The sequence below is a fragment of the Protopterus annectens genome, chromosome 5.part1 (genome assembly GCF_019279795.1).
Source record: "Protopterus annectens isolate FY-2018-M chromosome 5.part1, PAN1.0, whole genome shotgun sequence".
Classification (NCBI taxonomy): domain Eukaryota; kingdom Metazoa; phylum Chordata; order Ceratodontiformes; family Protopteridae; genus Protopterus; species Protopterus annectens.
The window spans coordinates 569,871,861-569,889,719 of NC_056736.1; the positions used below are offsets into that span (position 1 = coordinate 569,871,861).

The following is a 17,859-nucleotide window of genomic DNA, read 5'->3' on the forward strand; positions in this document are numbered from 1 at the left end:
TGCCTAGACACGGTAAAGCCTTGCTGTGTCTAGTTATGGCGGCTACCAAAAAGCAGTTACTAGGAAATGGATATCAAAATCTAAACCAGCTGTACTAGAAATAGTAAATATAGTAACAGAGGTAAAACAACTGGAATTGAGATCTATAGAAAAGGGTAGGAGCAAACTGCATACGAAAAAATGGAAATTGTGGGAACAATACATACAGGGGAGAAATGAGGTTTCAAAAAAGGAAGGACTTAAATGAGCTACATAATGTTTGACTGAAAATAATTGAGTAGATTCTAAGTCATGCATAATGTTTGCAACTGGGAGTGTGTCAGTATAGTTTGCGATGTAAAATGCTTGCAACTAGGACTGTGTTGGTGTGGCGTGTTTTCATTTATATAAATGTATGACTGCCCATGTCATATGTGATGGTTTAATAAAGATGCTTCTTGTTTATAAAAAAGGGCAGGAACTGAATAATTTATGTAATACAGCTTAGATTATATGATATATAGCAACAGATGTAAAAGTATAATGTTTGTTAAAGTGAGCGTATTAATACACTGTAATTACTTTTACATAAATATAAATTTGCCTGTGTCACAAGTGATAATTCAAATAAAGGTGTTAAAAAGTTTCAAGCTGCCTGTTACCACTCCTTTCACTTCCTTCTCTCCCAGATAGTACCTAGATATAGTTAGCCAATCCATAGCCAGTCATTAAGTGAAGTAAACAGTGACATCAGTTCAGTGTCTTAGCTAGGCATTCTAGCATTGCCTCCCCCCACACTATAAGCTATGAACTAAAAACAAAAAAAAAGTTTATTTTTAATAACTGTAGCAAACTACTTGCAGCAAACGTAACGTTTCAGCCCTGATCACAAACGTATTCATTTCTGAATGCTAGTACTTCACTACTCCTGATCGTGACCTCTAATCCCTTGTACCCAGGGAGGCTGCCCTTTCACTCTGCTCTAGCTACTTCTCTGCATCAGCTGTTCAGGGCAAACAATACAGGTGTTTAGCTAACAGTCTCTAATCATTTCATTAGAGCTCCTGTAGGAAACAGATACTGTGATCAGTGACAGTTTTCTCTTGCAGGCGCAAATAATTATTAACAAGACACCAGATATAAACTGTGGGCAATTGTTAACAGAGCACACTGCTCATGGCAGGTCTAAATGGAGAGATAAATCAGCAAGCAAAGGAGAGTAGTATTGCTGGAATTTAATTAATCCTCACGTCTTTGTGAATACTTTCACAAGGTGGACCCTGTTTTTCACAAAATCTCACAAGATGACATAGACTGTATTTTACATAGCCTATATCATGGACAGAAGTAGGTTAAAAAATAAAAAAAGATAGCTGGGTTCACAAAACCCGGAATAAAAAAGTGCCCAATCCTGGTAGGTGCACTGGTGCCAGGAATGGAAAAAAATGACAGTGTAGAATCCTTAAGACACAGAAACATTCCTATGCCCCCTCCCCCTGTTGTAGAAGGAAGTAGCAGTCCACAAAAATCACAAAAACTGATAAAGATGACAGAGTGGACTATTGAGGAGAAGAAAGAAATTATGTATTGTTACTATTAAGCAAGAAGCCCAGAATTTCCAGACAGAAGACACACAAAAAAATCAAGAGAGAAACTAGAGGAAAGAAAAATACTGCCACAAGAAAAACTGTCTTCATTAATACAACAGATTTATGAAAACGTTATACAAACCAAGAAACCTTGATCTGTTTTGGAAAAAGATGCATCTGAGGAAGTGCAAAAATATAAAGAACAAAATCTAGAAACTTTTGAAAGGTATAAAAAAAGAAATATGGACATGGGATAGAAAGAAGGTAGGATCTGATATGGTGCAATATTTATGCAAAGGAGAAAGCCAAATTAAACAACACAAAAAAGGTAGCCCCAAAGATATTCAAAGAGAAATACAGGCAAAGGCGTCTAGACTTGGAAAATTTTACAATGCAAAAAATTTGAAAACAAGAGGAAAAGTAGCAAAGAGAATTAGTAATGGAGTAGGTAAAGAAACAGAAACTGAGATTATGGTGTACCTGCAAAGTGAAGGATTTAGTGTAAACATCTACATCAGAAAACACCACAGCATGATACAGCAATGGATCCCCAAATTAAGGAGAAACAAGTGTAGCAAGAAACATCTGATCAGTTGCCATACGAAGATACTTTGGAGCCTTCCACAGGAAACCAGTACAAATGTTCAGTTGGAGTTGCACAACAAAGGAAGGAACAGGAACCTGTGGCAATTCTGAAGCAGTCAATGTTGTGGAATGAAAGACCAGTGAGTTCCCATATGAAAGAGCAACGGATGGCAAAGGAAGATGCTATGCTTTGGACCTTTCTATAGAATGTCCACAGGAAATGCAGAACAAAGAATGTACCCCTTGTTTAGAAGAAATGTTACTTGATTTAATAGAGATGGACAGACCTATTAAGATCCGTGAAGGAAACAGACTACAGAAAGTTAATAAAACCCAAAATGTTAGAAGTCTGATGAAACAAATGATTACAATAATTATGACATTGCATACAGATTCATGCGATACAACAGAAGTTAACAAGATATACTACATACATACACATATATATATATATATATATATATATATATATACACAATATATAATAAGTCTTACCACAAAAACACAGGGTAGAAAGGGAAAGGAAGGGGAGAAATCAAATGTCATCAAGGAAGTATTGAATAGATAAAAGTATAAAGCAATCAAAACAAGAAGTGCCACTGTTAGAAGAGTATAGAAGAGAGAACAGATCAACAAATTACTCAGAAAGATCGATGTGATAAAAGCAATGTGCAGTATCAGAACAGCTCAGGATCTATAGTGCACTACTGCAAATAATAAACTAAAAATATCACCACAGGCAGAAAACCTAGAAGACATGTAGATAAATGTAAAGGAAAAGCACAAAATAAGCAATTTATTGACGACCCAAAACATTTTATAGAGAACTGGGAAACAAGGCAAAAAGAACTGAAACACCACCAAAAAAGAAGAAATAGACATATTTTGGAGAAACGTCTATGACGATGTTGTGGGACATAAAGATGTTAAATGGATAAAGGAGGTAAAAGAAAGAAATACAGGATATGAAATGGGATTAAGTAATGGCTAGAAAGACTGAAACAAAGTTAAGAAAAGCTCCTAACTGGAAAACCCCAGGCCTAGATGCAGTATTCAACTTCTGGCTAAAAGTATTAGCATCTTTACATGAAGATTTAGCCATGAGTAAGAACTATTTATATGCGCAAACTAAACAGACAGGAAAAACAATACTCCTACTTAAGAGTGAGCCTGCAAGCTATCCTAAAAACTATAGACAAATAACTTGCCTTCTGACAACATATAAACTATACACTGGAACTGATGCCAACAGACTTTGTAGTCAATCTTAGCAATAGAACAAAAGGATAATAAAAGAAAGTCATAAGGAACAAAAGATCATTTGTTGTTAAATCAAGTCATAACAGAGAACTGTAAAAAGGGGAAGAATAGAAGTATGGCCTGGATAGACTAAAAAAAGCATTTGACAGTATCCCAACATTCATGGATAAAAGAGTGCTTAAAATGTATAAGATACACTCTACACTGATCAATTACATTACAGAGACCATGAAACAGTGGCAAACCACTTTGCAGTTAAGCCACGATAAAGAACAAATTAGTATTCCAGGGATAAAAATTCAAAGGGGAATATTCCAGGGTAACTCAATGTCACTGCTGCTGTTTTGTCTTTCCCTAAACCCCTGTAAGTTGTCTATTTAACAGATCAGGTCAGAGCTATAATATGGCTCCTGGAAAACAACAAAGTATAAAAAGTTCTCATCTTCCTTTTGTGGATGATTTAAAACTGTATAGTTCATCAAACGAGGAACTGAAAGCACAACTGCAAGTGGTTAAAGCTTTTTCACATGATTTAAGAATGTCATTTGGTCTTGATAAATGTGCAAAAGCAACCTTTAAATCAGGAAAGCTGTAGCACCCAGATAACATCAGTTTGGCATAGAAATGTCATATAAAAGAACTTGAGCAAGAGACTGTGCATAAATATTTGGGAACTGATGAAGGATAAATAATAAAACATGAACAAATGCAAATGAAACTCAGTAAGGAATATTTCAGAAGACTAAAATGAATACTGAAAACAGAGTTGATATCTAGGACAAAGACCAAGTTATTAACCAATTTGCTCTTCCTTTCCTAACTTACAGTTTAGGATTCAAAAGGTGATGGGATAAGTTAGACAGAAAAACAAGGATGCTTCATGCTCATCAAATGATTTATAAAAATCAGTGCATACCAAGATTATATATTCCCCATTCTGAAGAAGGTATGGGCCTCCTCGAAATTGATTACATGTATAGATCTGCAATTGTGGGACTGCATACATATCTGCTGACCTCACAAGTCCCAAATGTAGTGAAAGTTTTAAAATATGATGAGAATAAGTCTATGATGACTTCTCTGCTTAGTTTAGCAGAAGCATATCAGCGTCAAACAGGAATGGAAATCAAACCAGAAGCAGCTAAAAATTAGGCAGCAACTGAATGTGCCAAGAAACAAAAGAAAGAATATAAGGTGAAGAATCAGATGAGAAGGCAAGAAATGTGGAAAATGCATAAATATAGTTCCAAGTATAGAAAACTCTTGGAAGAACCTCATGTTGATTAGGAACAGATGCAGGAATGGTTAAGGATAGGTGTATTTAAACCAAAAGATGAAAGATTAATATTGGCGGCCCAAGATAGTGGACTGCATACATGTTGGTTTACAAAGTCTATTGAACATGTAGGAGAAACAGACAAATGTAGGTTTAGTAAAATAGAATTGGAAACAGTAGCACATCTTGTTGCTGGTTGTGATAGACTAATGGCATAAGGACTGTATATTGAAAGACACAGTAATGTAGCAAGAGTGTTGCACTGCAGATTGTGCAAACATTATAATATTAAGTTAGCTGAAAAACACTGGAAACATGAGCCACAGAGCATAATACAAAATGATGAAGTTTATATCATGTGGGATCCCCTATTACCAATAGTTCAAAAAACAGATGCGAGAAAACCAGATATAGTAGCCCATGAAAAGAAGACAGAAGTAGTATTGATCACTGAAATCACTACACCCAGTGACTACAGTGTCTTGAGTACAGAGAGACAGAAAGTCAGAAAATACTAGGATTTGCTGGCAGAAATCAGGGGCAATGGAGAAGAAGGATACACAGACAGTTCTAGTAGTAGTAGTAGGAGCAACGGCTCATATAAAAAAGAATTTACAGTCATACTTAGATATGTTACCAATACATGTAAATCCATACGAATTGCAGGAAGAGTCATTACTGGGCACACTGCAGGTCCTGCGAAGAGCACTTTTGGCTGATATCAAAGACTGAAACACTACTAATTTCATGAACTTTAATCATAGTTTGACTTAGGAATGGGATCCATTCCCATCATGGTATTAGAAACCCAAAAGACTTGGAGAAATTAAGAAGTCAGAAATCCACGATTTTTTTTTTAATTTTTATTTTGATGGTAATTAGGAAGGTACAGAAAATACATAACAACTGCTTCTTCCTGAATGTTTATAATTAAGCATCACAGGTATACTGAAACATCATTGGTAATATGAGGTTCAAGTGGCAAAAGGGGTTCTCTATTCAAGACATGTATCCAAGGTCCAAGAATTTGCATTTGTTGCTCTGATCACAGGATGCATGCATGTATGTACATACTAACTTGTACCAAACACACACACCTTTGGGCATTTGTTGATTTGCCAGTACACCTAATGGCAAGTCTTTTATACTTAAAACAAAATCAGAGAATCAGGAGAAACTACCCAGACATGAAGAGGAGATGCCGACTCACCATTATTTTACTATTCCTTTTGCACTGGAACAGATGGTGTAAATTAAGAAGTTCTTGTTATGCATCACCACCACATACATATGCAAACTGCATTTTCCATTAATTAATTTTATGGGGGCAGCTCACAATAAATCCCTGTTACTTTATAACCAACTAGGTATATGTTTGGGGGCACCAGCCCTCCATACCAATAGAATTAAGTGAAAATGCATTTTGTCATCATAGTTGATTGGACTACTTCATGAAGCAAGAGAATTCATTCTAAAAGTCACACAACTGGTGTGATGATCCTGTACTCAAAACAATATAGGCAGGGATAGATACTGTAAAATCAAGCAGCAGTTTACTAGAACCAAAAAACAAGGTGACCTGGCAACAGGTGTACACAAAGCCAAAAACTGCACCAAGTCAAAGTAATGAATCAAGTTTTTTCAGACTGATTTAGTGCTTTTGTCCTAAGTCCATTTAGGACTTCATCAGAATAAAAATGTTGGCAAATCAATCCTTTTATATGCCCTAGACCCATTTTACCAGTCAAAAAAAATCAAGTAATATACAATTAAATAGTTAAACAATTACATCTTAAAGGGCCAGTCACAGTAAAAATTAGGTGTCCAATCCTTTTAAGTTAAAAAGTTTGCAACACACCATATTATACCAGAAATGAACATCTAAAAAATAAGATTTTATATATGTAAATATGGGTCCCCTTCACATGGTCGACAGTTCATTTGATCGACTTTTATTTGGTCGACAATTCATATGGTCGACAGGCAGATTTGCCCCCCTCCCCAATGTTGTGCGACCCTGGAGTTGATATATATAGTTAGGGGATGTGGGGGGCACAGCCCCCCACATTGGGGGGTAACTGCTTGTCCATCAAATGAATTGTCGACCAAATAAAATTCGATCAAATGAACTGTCGACCATGTGAAGTAGACCAGTAAAAAAATATATATATATATATATATATATATATATATATATATATATATATCTGTGTGTGTGTGTGTGTGTTTGTGTGTATGTATATATATATATATATATATATATATATATATATATATAAAATAAATGTAAAAACCCCTTCTAGGTACAGATTTTTGTGATACTGACCCATATATGGACTATGGATAAGACTGATGCAGATGATGTTGATAAGCACTTCTGTAGGGTGATGGTGGTAGAATTCAATCACACTGCACCCAAAGTAAAAGGCATAAATAAAAACTGGAGCATGCTGAGGTACAACCCTGATTTAGTGGGGATACTAGGTGCTGACCCCAGATTTGTCTCAAAAACAGATAAAAACTTGAAGAATCTGTTTGAAAGGAAAAATACCAGGAAAGAGAATGGGAGATTTGGTACCAAAACACCAGATACTGTCAACAATGTAGATATATTTTAGAAAACGGGAGAGTCATTCTAGGAAATTCAGCCAGTACAGAAGTACCTGTGAGGAGAAGTAATTGTGAATTTATTAAGTAGTCTGTAAAACATGTCCTGGCGTTTATGTTGGAAAAACAGAGAGAAGTTTGAAAAAGAGAATTTATGAGCATTATGACGGCATTAGAACTAAAAATGCCAACAATTCCCTTTATAAACTTTACCTAGCAAAGGCTTCCCATGATGAGTTTCTATTTGGTATCTTAGAAAAAGTTAAATTTGACCCCAGGGGGGAGACTGGGGAAATGTTTTTAGAGTATAAACAGCTACTTTGGCAATTTAGGCTTACTGTTTTTACTTTTCGGGGTCTAAATGATTACATTTCTCTACAACCTTTACTGAAATATAGAGCTGCGAAATTATAATATGCTGGTTGAGTGCTTTTAGTGCTTGTTCAGCAGCAGTATTTGTATAATACTTGGCTTTTTCACTTAACATTATTTAACATACTGTCATCATTTTATGACTTTTATTGATTATAATATTTTAAATTCTTTTACATCATTTATATATATATATATATATATATATATACATATACATATATATAGAGAGAGAGAGAGAGTCTTATTTTCTCAGAAGCTTATTTGAGGAAAATTATGGTGTGTTGCAAGCATTGTAACCTAAAAGGATTAGACATCTAATTGTTACTGTGACTGGCCTTTAAGATGGAATTATTAAACTACTGAACTGCATATTACTTGCTTTTTCTGACTGGCAAAATACTGGGTCTAGGCCATATAAAAGGGATGATTTTGTCAACATATTTTTATTCTGATGAAGTCCTAAATGGAATAGGATGAAAGCACTAAATCAATTTGAATAAACTTAATTCTTTGCTTCGACTTTGTGCAGTACCTGTTGTCCAGTCATCTTGGTTTTTGATTCTAAGTTATTCATTGGTGAATTTTGCCTTGTTTTTTGGTTTAAGCAGCAATATCTGGAAACAAGACAAGACAGCCTAGCCATAAACCAAAGCACCCAAGAATTTTTGGGCCTTGAGTACAGAGCAGTAAAGCAACAATAAACACTGAATCTGTGTGCCACCCTTGTACTTATCTGTCAAAGTAACATAAGCAAGCAAGTAACTAACTAAATAAAGGGTCTATATTAGAACATCGAAGTTTCACAACTTCGAATGTTCTAATATCGACCCCTATTCAGTGAACGCTGAAAACACTGAACATGCAGAACAGCGAATTTTTTCCTAGGGAAAAAATTTGCTGTTCTGAAAAGTACAGTTGTGTACCTACCATAAAATGTAGATGTTCGAGTGTATTCACTGTTGCAGTCATTACACTTGGGTTATCCTGCTGGCAGGCGACCCGCAGTCGGCCCGAGTTCCAAAGTCTTGGTCCAGCATTTGTTGCTGTCGGTTCTTCCCTGACGTCAGTGCGCCAGGGGTATAAAAGTTGCAACCGACGCCATTTTCTTCAGTTTTTCTTGCCCCAGATGTCAGGTGTCCCCAGATAGGAAGGCTGAAAAGATAAGAAATATGCCAAAAAAACATGCATATAGTACTATAAACATTTCCTTCATCTACAAGCAAATACACCACATAGGTTGTATAGAGTTGTGAAGTACAGAAAAGTCCCAGCAAAGAAAAGGGGGATGGTGGGTGGGTAACCTGGACTGCAACAGTGAATACACTCGAACATCTACATTTATGGTAGGTACACAACTGTACTATTTTCATCGTGTTTCACTGTTGCAGTTATTACACTTGGGTAGAATCCCAATAGCAGAGGTTGGGTGGCTGGGTCTAAATTGGATTTGGCGAGGCTAACAAGCCCTGCAGAACTGCAGTGGCGAAGCCTGCTCTGGATTTAGAGTAAAGAGGTAAGTGGTAGCGCTTGGTGAAAGTGTGCACTGAGCTCCAGGTTGCAGCTTCTAAAATGTCTTTGGTTGGTACTCCTCTGAGGAAGGCTGCTGAAGTGGCTGCTGCTCTGGTAGAATGAGGCCTAATGCCCTTAGGTACTGATTTGCCATGTTGAGCACAACAGAAGCAGATGCAGTGTCCTATCCATTTGGAGATTGTCTGCTTTGTAATAGGCTTTCCTTGTGATCCTGCAGCATATGCCACAAACAGTTGCTCAGTTTTTCTGAAAGCTTTTGTTTTGTCCAAGTAGAAGCATAGCTGCCTGTGTATATCCAAAGCATGCAGAAGTCTCTCCCCTTTATTCTGGGGATTTGGGTAAAAAGTAGGTAAATGAATGGTTTGGTTTAAGGCCACATTGGAGACCACTTTTGGCATGAATGTTGGCTTTGTCTCAAGAGAAACCCTGTCTTGATGAAAAATGAGGAAAGGTTCCACAGCCATCAATGCCTGTAACTCTAAGACTCTTCTTGCTGAAGTTATTGCTAGGAGCAGAGCGTTTTCCAGGACAGAAATTTTAGATCAGCTGCGATGGCTGGTTCAAAAGGAGGCAGTGTGAGTTTTTTCCAAAACAAAATTGAGGTCCCAAGTAGGTACTGGTGCTCTTCTTGGGGGTCTTATATTTTTTGCCCCTCTGAGGTACTGTCGTAGTAGAGGATGTGAAAAAATAGGAGGATCCGTATTGTAATGAGCTGAAATGGCAGAGGCATGGATTTTAATAGATGAGAAAGATAGGCCTTTGTCCAACATCTCAGTTAGATATTGCAAAATCTGAGGTATATTAGGGACAAGTGGTTTGAGGCCTTGTGCCTGGTTCCAAACACAGAATCGCTTCCATTTTTCTGCATAAGATTTCCTTGTGCTGGGCCTCCTGGCTTCTAAAATAACATCCATAATGGCTTTAGAGAGAGGTGCAGTCTGAGTGGCTACATTATCTGCCATGCTGCCAGGTTTAAGGTTCTGAGTTGACTGTGCAGAATCTGATTGTTTTGTTGCATCAGATAATGAGGTATTTGAGGTAGAGGCTAGGTGGGCCTTTGGACAAACTCTTTAGGATTGGGTACCAGCGTGGCCAGTCTGGTGCAATCAGGATCTTTTTTGGCCTCTCGTCTGACTTTTAGTAGCACCTTTGTGAGAACAGGCATCGGAGGGAAGGCATATACTGTCAGTCCTTTCTAACTGAATGATACAGCATCCACTTTCCATGCTTGAGGGTAATAAGTTCTTGCACAAAATTTCTGTATTTGGTAATTGTGAGGGGAGGCAAAAAGATCTATGTTTGGGCGTCCCCATTTCCTTGTTATCATGCTGAACACTTGTGGATTTAGCTTCCATTCGTGAAGATCCATGAGATTTCTGCTTAGTTTGTCTGCCAGTGTATTTTTTGTTCCTGGCAGGAATTGCGCTTGCAGATGTACTTGATAAGTCAGTGCTGTGTTCCACAAAGTCATGGCTTGTCTGCATAGGGGGTAGGAATGGGTGCCACCTTGCTTGTTTATGTACCACATAACTGTGGTATTGTCCATCTTTATTAATAGTTGTCCTAGATGTATTAGGTCCTTCAAGGCTGTCAGGGCATTCTGTACAGCTAGCATCTCTTTTTGATTGATGTGAAGATGCATTTGTTCCTTGGGCCACGTGCCCCGAATACATTTTCCTGCCATATGTGCTCCCCAGACATAATTCGATGCATCCGTTGTTATTGTCTGCCTGGCTGTGGGTAAGGTGAAAGGCTGTCCCTTGTTGTGGTGACAGGCCTGGGACCACCATCAAAACTCCTGTTGTAGGCAGGGAATAAAGTTATGACTGTCTCCAGGCTGTGACAATGCTGAGTCCAAACACTTTTTAGATACCACTGTAGTTTCCTCATATGCAGTTTTGTATATGGAATTAGTAGAATGCAGGATGCCATGAAACCCAGGGCCTGCAGAATTTCTTTTGCAGGGAGCTGAGCTTTTGTTGCCATCACTTGAAAGTAATGAGTCAGTTGCCTTTGTTTGTCTGGCGTGAGATAAGCCATCTGGGCAGTTGTATTTAAGCTTACGCCCAGGAATATTATCTCTTGAGAGGGCACTAGTTTTGATTTCTTTTCGTTTACTGTGTACCCTAGGCAAATTAGCAATCTTTTTACAAACGCCAGGTGCTTTAGAAGAATGTCCTTGCTCTCTGCTTGAATAAGGCAGTCATCAGAGTAGGGATATATTTGAATTCCTTTTTATCTGCAAAATGCAATTACTGGTGCCAGGCATTTTGTGAAGACCCTGGGCACAGTAGATAAGCCAAAGGGCAGTGCAGAGAATTGGTAATGCATTGAGCCTGCTATGAATCTGAGGTATCTTCTGCAAGATTGTCTGATTGGGACATGCAGGTATGCCTCTTTGAGGTCCAAAATATCTAGCCAAGCCTCCTTGCCCAGCATGGGCAGAAGTTGTTGTAGTGTTAACATTTGGAACATCCAGGAAAGTATTTAGGATTGACAGGTCCAGTATTGGTCTCCAGGCTTTGTCCTTTCTGGGTACTAAGAAAAGTCTTGAGTAAAATCCTTGTCCCTGTTCTTGCTGTGGAACTTTTTGAATAGCTCTCACGTCCATAAGAGCAGCAATCTGTTTTTGTGCCTCTGCCCATTGGTTTTATGGCAGGTCTGGCATACCTTTTGGTTTTGGAAGCATGTGGAAGTGGAACCTGTAACCCTGAGAAACAATGCTCAGCACCCATTGGTCTTGGGTGATCATGTGCCAATTTTTTGAGAAAAGTGCTAGCTTTCCCCCTAGGGGAGCTGTCAACAAATAAGTGCTTGGCATTTGCAGAGGGAAGTCATTGTGACTGTTTCCTATAAGGTTGTGATTTGTCTTCCCCTCCTTTGGGGGCTGAAGCACCCCATTGCTTAGGTCTGTAGGAGCCTTGGGGCTAAGATCCGCCTCTTGGGCATCTGTATCTGCCTCTTTGTGGCCTGTCTGACACTGGAAAGGACCAATTTTTTGAAGGCCAGTTTCTGCTAAATCTAGGTGGTTGAACCTGTAAGAAATCTTTCACTGTCTGCATTGACTTTGCTTTATCCTCCATTTTCTTTAACACCTCTTCTGCCTTAACACCAAACAAAGTACCATGCTGTAATGGAGCATCCAATAATTTTACTTTAACATGGTCAGGTAAACTTTGTTCTTTCAACCAAGCATGTCTACGAATAACAGAGCCTGTAACTGTGGCTCTACAAGAAGCCTCTAATGAATCAAAACCACATTGCAGAGTATGTTTTCCCACTTGTTCAACTGCATGCAATAAATCCTGCATTTCCTTACTGTCAGGACTTTCTGTATTTGAAACCATTTTCTGTTTTAACAATGACATGAGGTACTGTTGATATTTAAGCATGTGAAACTGACAGTTTAAAGCTCTTACAGCTAAAGTAGCAGAAGTGTAAACTTTTTTTCCCCCATCTGTCCAGAGCTCTGAAATCCCTATCTGAGGGGACAGGATTTTTGGCAGTGGAAGCCTTAACCCCTTTAGGACTATGGGAAATTGTTTCTGGGTCTGCAGCGGCGTTTTTGTAAAGAAATTTATGACAGTCAGGGACCCTGTAGTACCTGTCTGGCTTGACTGGTGCAGGGGGTAAAGAATCAGGAGACAGACTGGATTCAGAAAAAACATCATCTACAATATCAAGCACAGGGGGGATAGCCAGGGGCCTGTGCTGAGGCAATAAAAGGAAATCTCTGAGCCTTTTCTTGGATTCTGAATAATCCTGGTTCTCCCAATGGAAATGCTCCCTCATGGTGTGCAGGGTATCCCCAAAAGAATAATCCTCAGGCGGTGAGGCTGAAGGTATGGACTCTTCTGCATCAGAGTCCTCATAGGGAGGGAGAGAATATCCATGATCAGAAGAGGAATCAGAGGAAATGGAAACCTGATCAGAGGAATCATAATCAGTGTCTTGCCTAGGCCTTTTGTCAGGAGGGGGATGGGAACCCCTGATTAGAGTAATAAGGTCTTCGGCCATTTTAAGCATCTGTTTCTTTGGCATAGATGACTGTTCGGGAGAATGCTGTACTTGTTTCCTTGTTTTTAATGGTGTTTTTGACTTTGCCTTTGCTGCTGTAGTAGCCTTAACTGTAAGCTGTGAAGGTCTGAAAACACCCTCAGAAGCCGATGCCTGCTCAGCGGCTCCGGACCCATCTGAGGGTATAGTTTCCGTAGGCCCAGTACCTTGAGTTTCCACAGGCCTCGGTGTCTCCACATGGCTGTCGGTTACGGCCTGTGGCTCTGAGGTAGCGGGTGTCAGGGGCTGCGAAAGCACCTCACTGAGAACCGGCGACTGGCCTAGAAGAGGCTTCGTCGTCGGTTTTGGACCTCGGATGCCTGTCCTTTTCTTTGTCTTTGCGTTTTTTGTAAATTCTGGTCATCAGTTGTTCCGACGGCATTATGTAATTAAACCTTTGGCCAAAATAATGTAAAGCAAAATCAAACCGATGTTTAATAGTGCGTTTATTGAATCTAGCACAAAACAGACAACTAGTAACACCGTGGTCAGGGCCTAGGCAAGGAATACAGTAAGAGTGAAAGTCCTTATGAGGTATTTGCTTCCCACAAGAAATACAATTATTAACTTTTACTGACATCGGTCTGGAGCAAGAAAAAGTTTCCCCAACGGGGTACTTAGCTTTATTGAAGACTTCGGTTCTGAAACTCAATTTTGAAAATCTCAGGAGTCGGCCGACTGGCACTTGTAAACTGCTTTTTCTTCGGGCACTGCGCGGCAAGAAAGACTGAAGAAAATGGCGTCGGTTGCAACTTTTATACCCCTGGCGCACTGACGTCAGGGAAGAAGCGACAGCACCCGATGCCGGACCAAGACTTTGGAACTCGGGCAGACTGCGGGTTGCCTGCCAGCAGGATAACCCAAGTGTAATGACTGCAACAGTGAAACACGATGAACATCACATACACACAACACAAGCACACCAAACAAACAGTAATCTACACACATACACCTAAAATCTTACATCTAACCCTACACTAAACTGTACATATACCACTATCTATCCACTTACCTTAACCTAAACCCTAACCCTAAGGTCCGTCACTATCGCACACTCACCTCACCCACGCCCTATCCCTAACTCACCTACCCCGCCTTAACCCTCACGTCCACACAATCGTACACTTACCTGACCCATGCCCTAACCCTAACTCACCTAACCCACCCTAACCCTCACGCCCACATAATCGCACACTTACCTGACCCGTGCCCTAACCCTAACTCACCTAACCCGCACCCAGTAGCACACTTACCTGAACCCGACCCGTAACTTTCCACCACAGTGCTGAAAATAGCGAAGGGGCAGAAACGGACAACCAAATTCTTTCCCTAGGAAAAAGTTCGGTTTTCTGTAGCTTCGCTATTTTCAGCGTTTGCTGAATAGGGGTCGATATTAGAACATTCAAAGTTCTGAAACTTCTGTGTTCTAATATAGACCCTAAATAAACGCTCTTGATGTCCTTGAATGCTGAGCATTGCAACCAAACAGAGAAAGACTGTAGAAATGCTCAAAATTAAAAAAAAAAAACTGACAATTTTACCTCTAAATTACCTGGTTCTGTATTACACTACAACAGTTTATACTAAGAGGAGCTCATAAAGAAGTCAGACTGCCTTTAAGCACTTCAAAGTACAACACAGAAGTATTACTGGCTAAAGTTAGTACCATGTGGTACTCCATCTAAACCTTACCTGTACAGCTCCGGTCACTGGTCGTCCCATTGATGATGCTAGTGGTATTCTAGCCTGCAAGAATAAAATGTTAGCAAATTAACTTTATATAATATGTGTATATTTAAGATATCCTACTAAAGGTTACATTCCAACTACCTGCAATATAATAGAACTGAGATAAAGTCTACCTGTTTTTACATAGTGAGTACTATACGGATCTTCTAAGAAGTCAATAAGCTCAAGAAAGCAACGCAAAAAAAAAAAAAAAAAAAGTGAAGAAATACTTTAAGCCTCCTAAACTACTGCTATAGGAGCTGTTTTACCAAAACACTGATAGCAACATTCATTTACCTATAATTGCATCTTCTACTAACACTAATAAGCTACAAATACTCCTGCAAATAATATGCAGATCTACATGGAAGGGAGGGTGTCACTTAAATTTGAACACTACAATAACCTTTTTTCCAAGCATCAGATCTCTGATAGATGGTCTAAGAAGGAAGGTACCCTTTAGGAAGGCTTTCAAAATCTTAAGGGAAGCTATGGAGGAATTGTCTATGCCCATATGGAAACTGGAGATGGCTGCTAACTGTACTTTGATGGTGGAATAGCTGGAGCCAGCATGAAACAATTCTGAAAGGAACTTTAAGATGGTGGGAACCGAAGCTAAAAATGGGTCTATACCTTTAGAATTAGTCGATATGGAAAATCATCTCCATTTACTGTGGTAGACTTTGGTGGTAGAAACATTTTTCCAAAGCTGTCAAAATGCAAATCACTGCAAGGGACAGCCTGGCATCTCTGTCTGTTCTCAAAACTGAAGGAAATATGTAGTTAGTTTCATGGACTTCTGATCTGGAGGAGGCATGCCAGAAGGACGAGACAGAAGATTTAGAAAATGGTCCAGCATCCAGGGAGAATGAATTAGTACAGGCAATAAGAAAGGAAAACGTGTTTGCAGAGGCCAAAAGGGGGCTATGAGGATTACTCTGGCCTTGCACATCTTTGCTTTCTCTAAGAATTTGTTCATTAGTGGAAGGGGAGGAAAGGCATACAGGAGTCCCTGAAGCCAATGATGGACAACAGCATCTCTTGTTGAGTGCCCCTGTGGAGGTATCAGGGCAAAAGTAAGTTCTGCATTTGTTGTTGAGATAAGATGCAAAGAGATCACTGCAAGGCTGCACCCTGGTGATTGAAAATGTCCACCTCTACTACCCAGTTTAGGAACCACTCGTGAGGCATCAGAATAGATCTCCTAGTCTATCTGTTTGATCACTGGAATTCCCTGAGATGTGCGTAGTTATAGGAAAATGATGCGAAGACAACACCCCATTGCCATACTCTCATGGCCTCCCTGCATAATGGTTAAGAGCATGTTCCCTCTTGCATGTTTAGGTACCATACTACTGACATATTGTCTGTCTGGATTGCTATCACACCTCTGGGGAGAGTATCCTGAAGGGTCTGCAATGCAACGAGGACCACTTTAATCTCTGGAATGTTGTTGTGAAGTTTTGCCTCTGTTTGCAAGCAGGACTAGTGGAAACTCTTTCCTTCCAAATGCCCTCCCCCCAACAGGGAAGCGTCCATGGTCACCGCCTCCATCGTGATTTCCCTCACAAAGGAGGACCTTCTATGAGAGAGGGGATATCATCCATCATGACACATGATTTCTGCAGACTAGCGCAATCCTTATCCATGCATGGACAGGGTGATAGTTCTGACACCATTGTACAGCTAGTGTCCACTGAAGAACTCTTATGTTGACTCTTGTTAAGGTTACCAGTAGTATAGTGGATGCCATTAGGCCTAGCATCCTCAGTATTAATCTTGCTGGGGGGGTGCCTTAGTAGAGTTGAAGCTGTTATCTGGATGGAAAATGCTCTGCAAGGTGGTAGGCTGATTATTTGACAGACTGTATTTAGGTGGCATCCAATGAACTCTAGTTTATGAGTAAGGGTGAGTTGACTCTTTTACGTATTGATGGCGATGCCAAGCCTCTGAAGTAACTGGAGCAAGAGGTCTCTGTGTTGACACAATGTTAGATTTGAGGTAGCTGTCAGTAGCCAATCATCTAGATATGGAAAGACCTGGATCCCCAGCAGACAGAGTTGTGCTGCTGCTACTGTCATTATCTTGGTGAATACCCCAGGCTCTGTAGAGAGATCAAAGGGCATAACTCTGAACTGTTAATGATGGTCTCCTGACCAGAAATGGAGAAATCTCAAGTGTTTCTGTAGCTTTATTTGATTGTATGTGTCCTTGAGATCTATTGAGCACATCCAAGTGTCCTTCCTCAACAGAGGCAAAATGCACTACAATTGTGACCATCTGGAATTTTGTCTGTCTCACAAACTTGTTTAGATAACTTGGGTCCAAAATGGGTCTGGGGTCTCCTGTCTTCTTTGGAACTAAAAAGAACCTTGAGCATACCTCTCAACCTGGAAACATCAAAAATCTGGACAAGGCCCATGAAAAATAGGTACAAATCTGTACGCTGATTAACATCTAATTTGCATATATCATGTAACTCCACCCACTCCCATGGAATTGTGGGATATCAACTTTCAAACGCAAACTAAAGGACAACCAAAATATGGCACCACTGACCCCCTGCAGCCATTCCAATGTCCCATTACCTGGAGATTTTGCCCCATTTACCATAAACACTAATGTGTGCATACTGCTTTACTTCTAAAATGATTATTTGGATTTTACTTTGACATCTGCTAACCAAAGCAATGCTGTCTCAATGAAAATAGACTTGGCATTAAAACTTCTCTGCCCTTGAAACTCACATTCATTGAAATAGCATTGAAACCCACACCACATCACATCCAAAGAAAATGTATCTGGCCAGTGGTGGATAAAGATTACCTTTGGGCCGTTTTCAAATCATTGCCCCCTTGCACACAAAACAAGAAA

General features: G+C 39.6%; 1 protein-coding gene across 1 annotated transcript in view; it reads right to left on the minus strand.

Annotated features, from left to right (window-relative positions):
• IFT88 (intraflagellar transport 88) overlaps window positions 1-17,859 on the minus strand; it is a 1,839,004-nt gene that overhangs the window by 1,596,460 nt on the left and 224,685 nt on the right. The window contains exon 5 of the mRNA XM_044073191.1: window positions 14,950-15,003. Coding sequence (XP_043929126.1) covers window positions 14,950-15,003 — 54 coding nt within the window. The remainder of the gene's footprint in view (window positions 1-14,949; window positions 15,004-17,859) is intronic.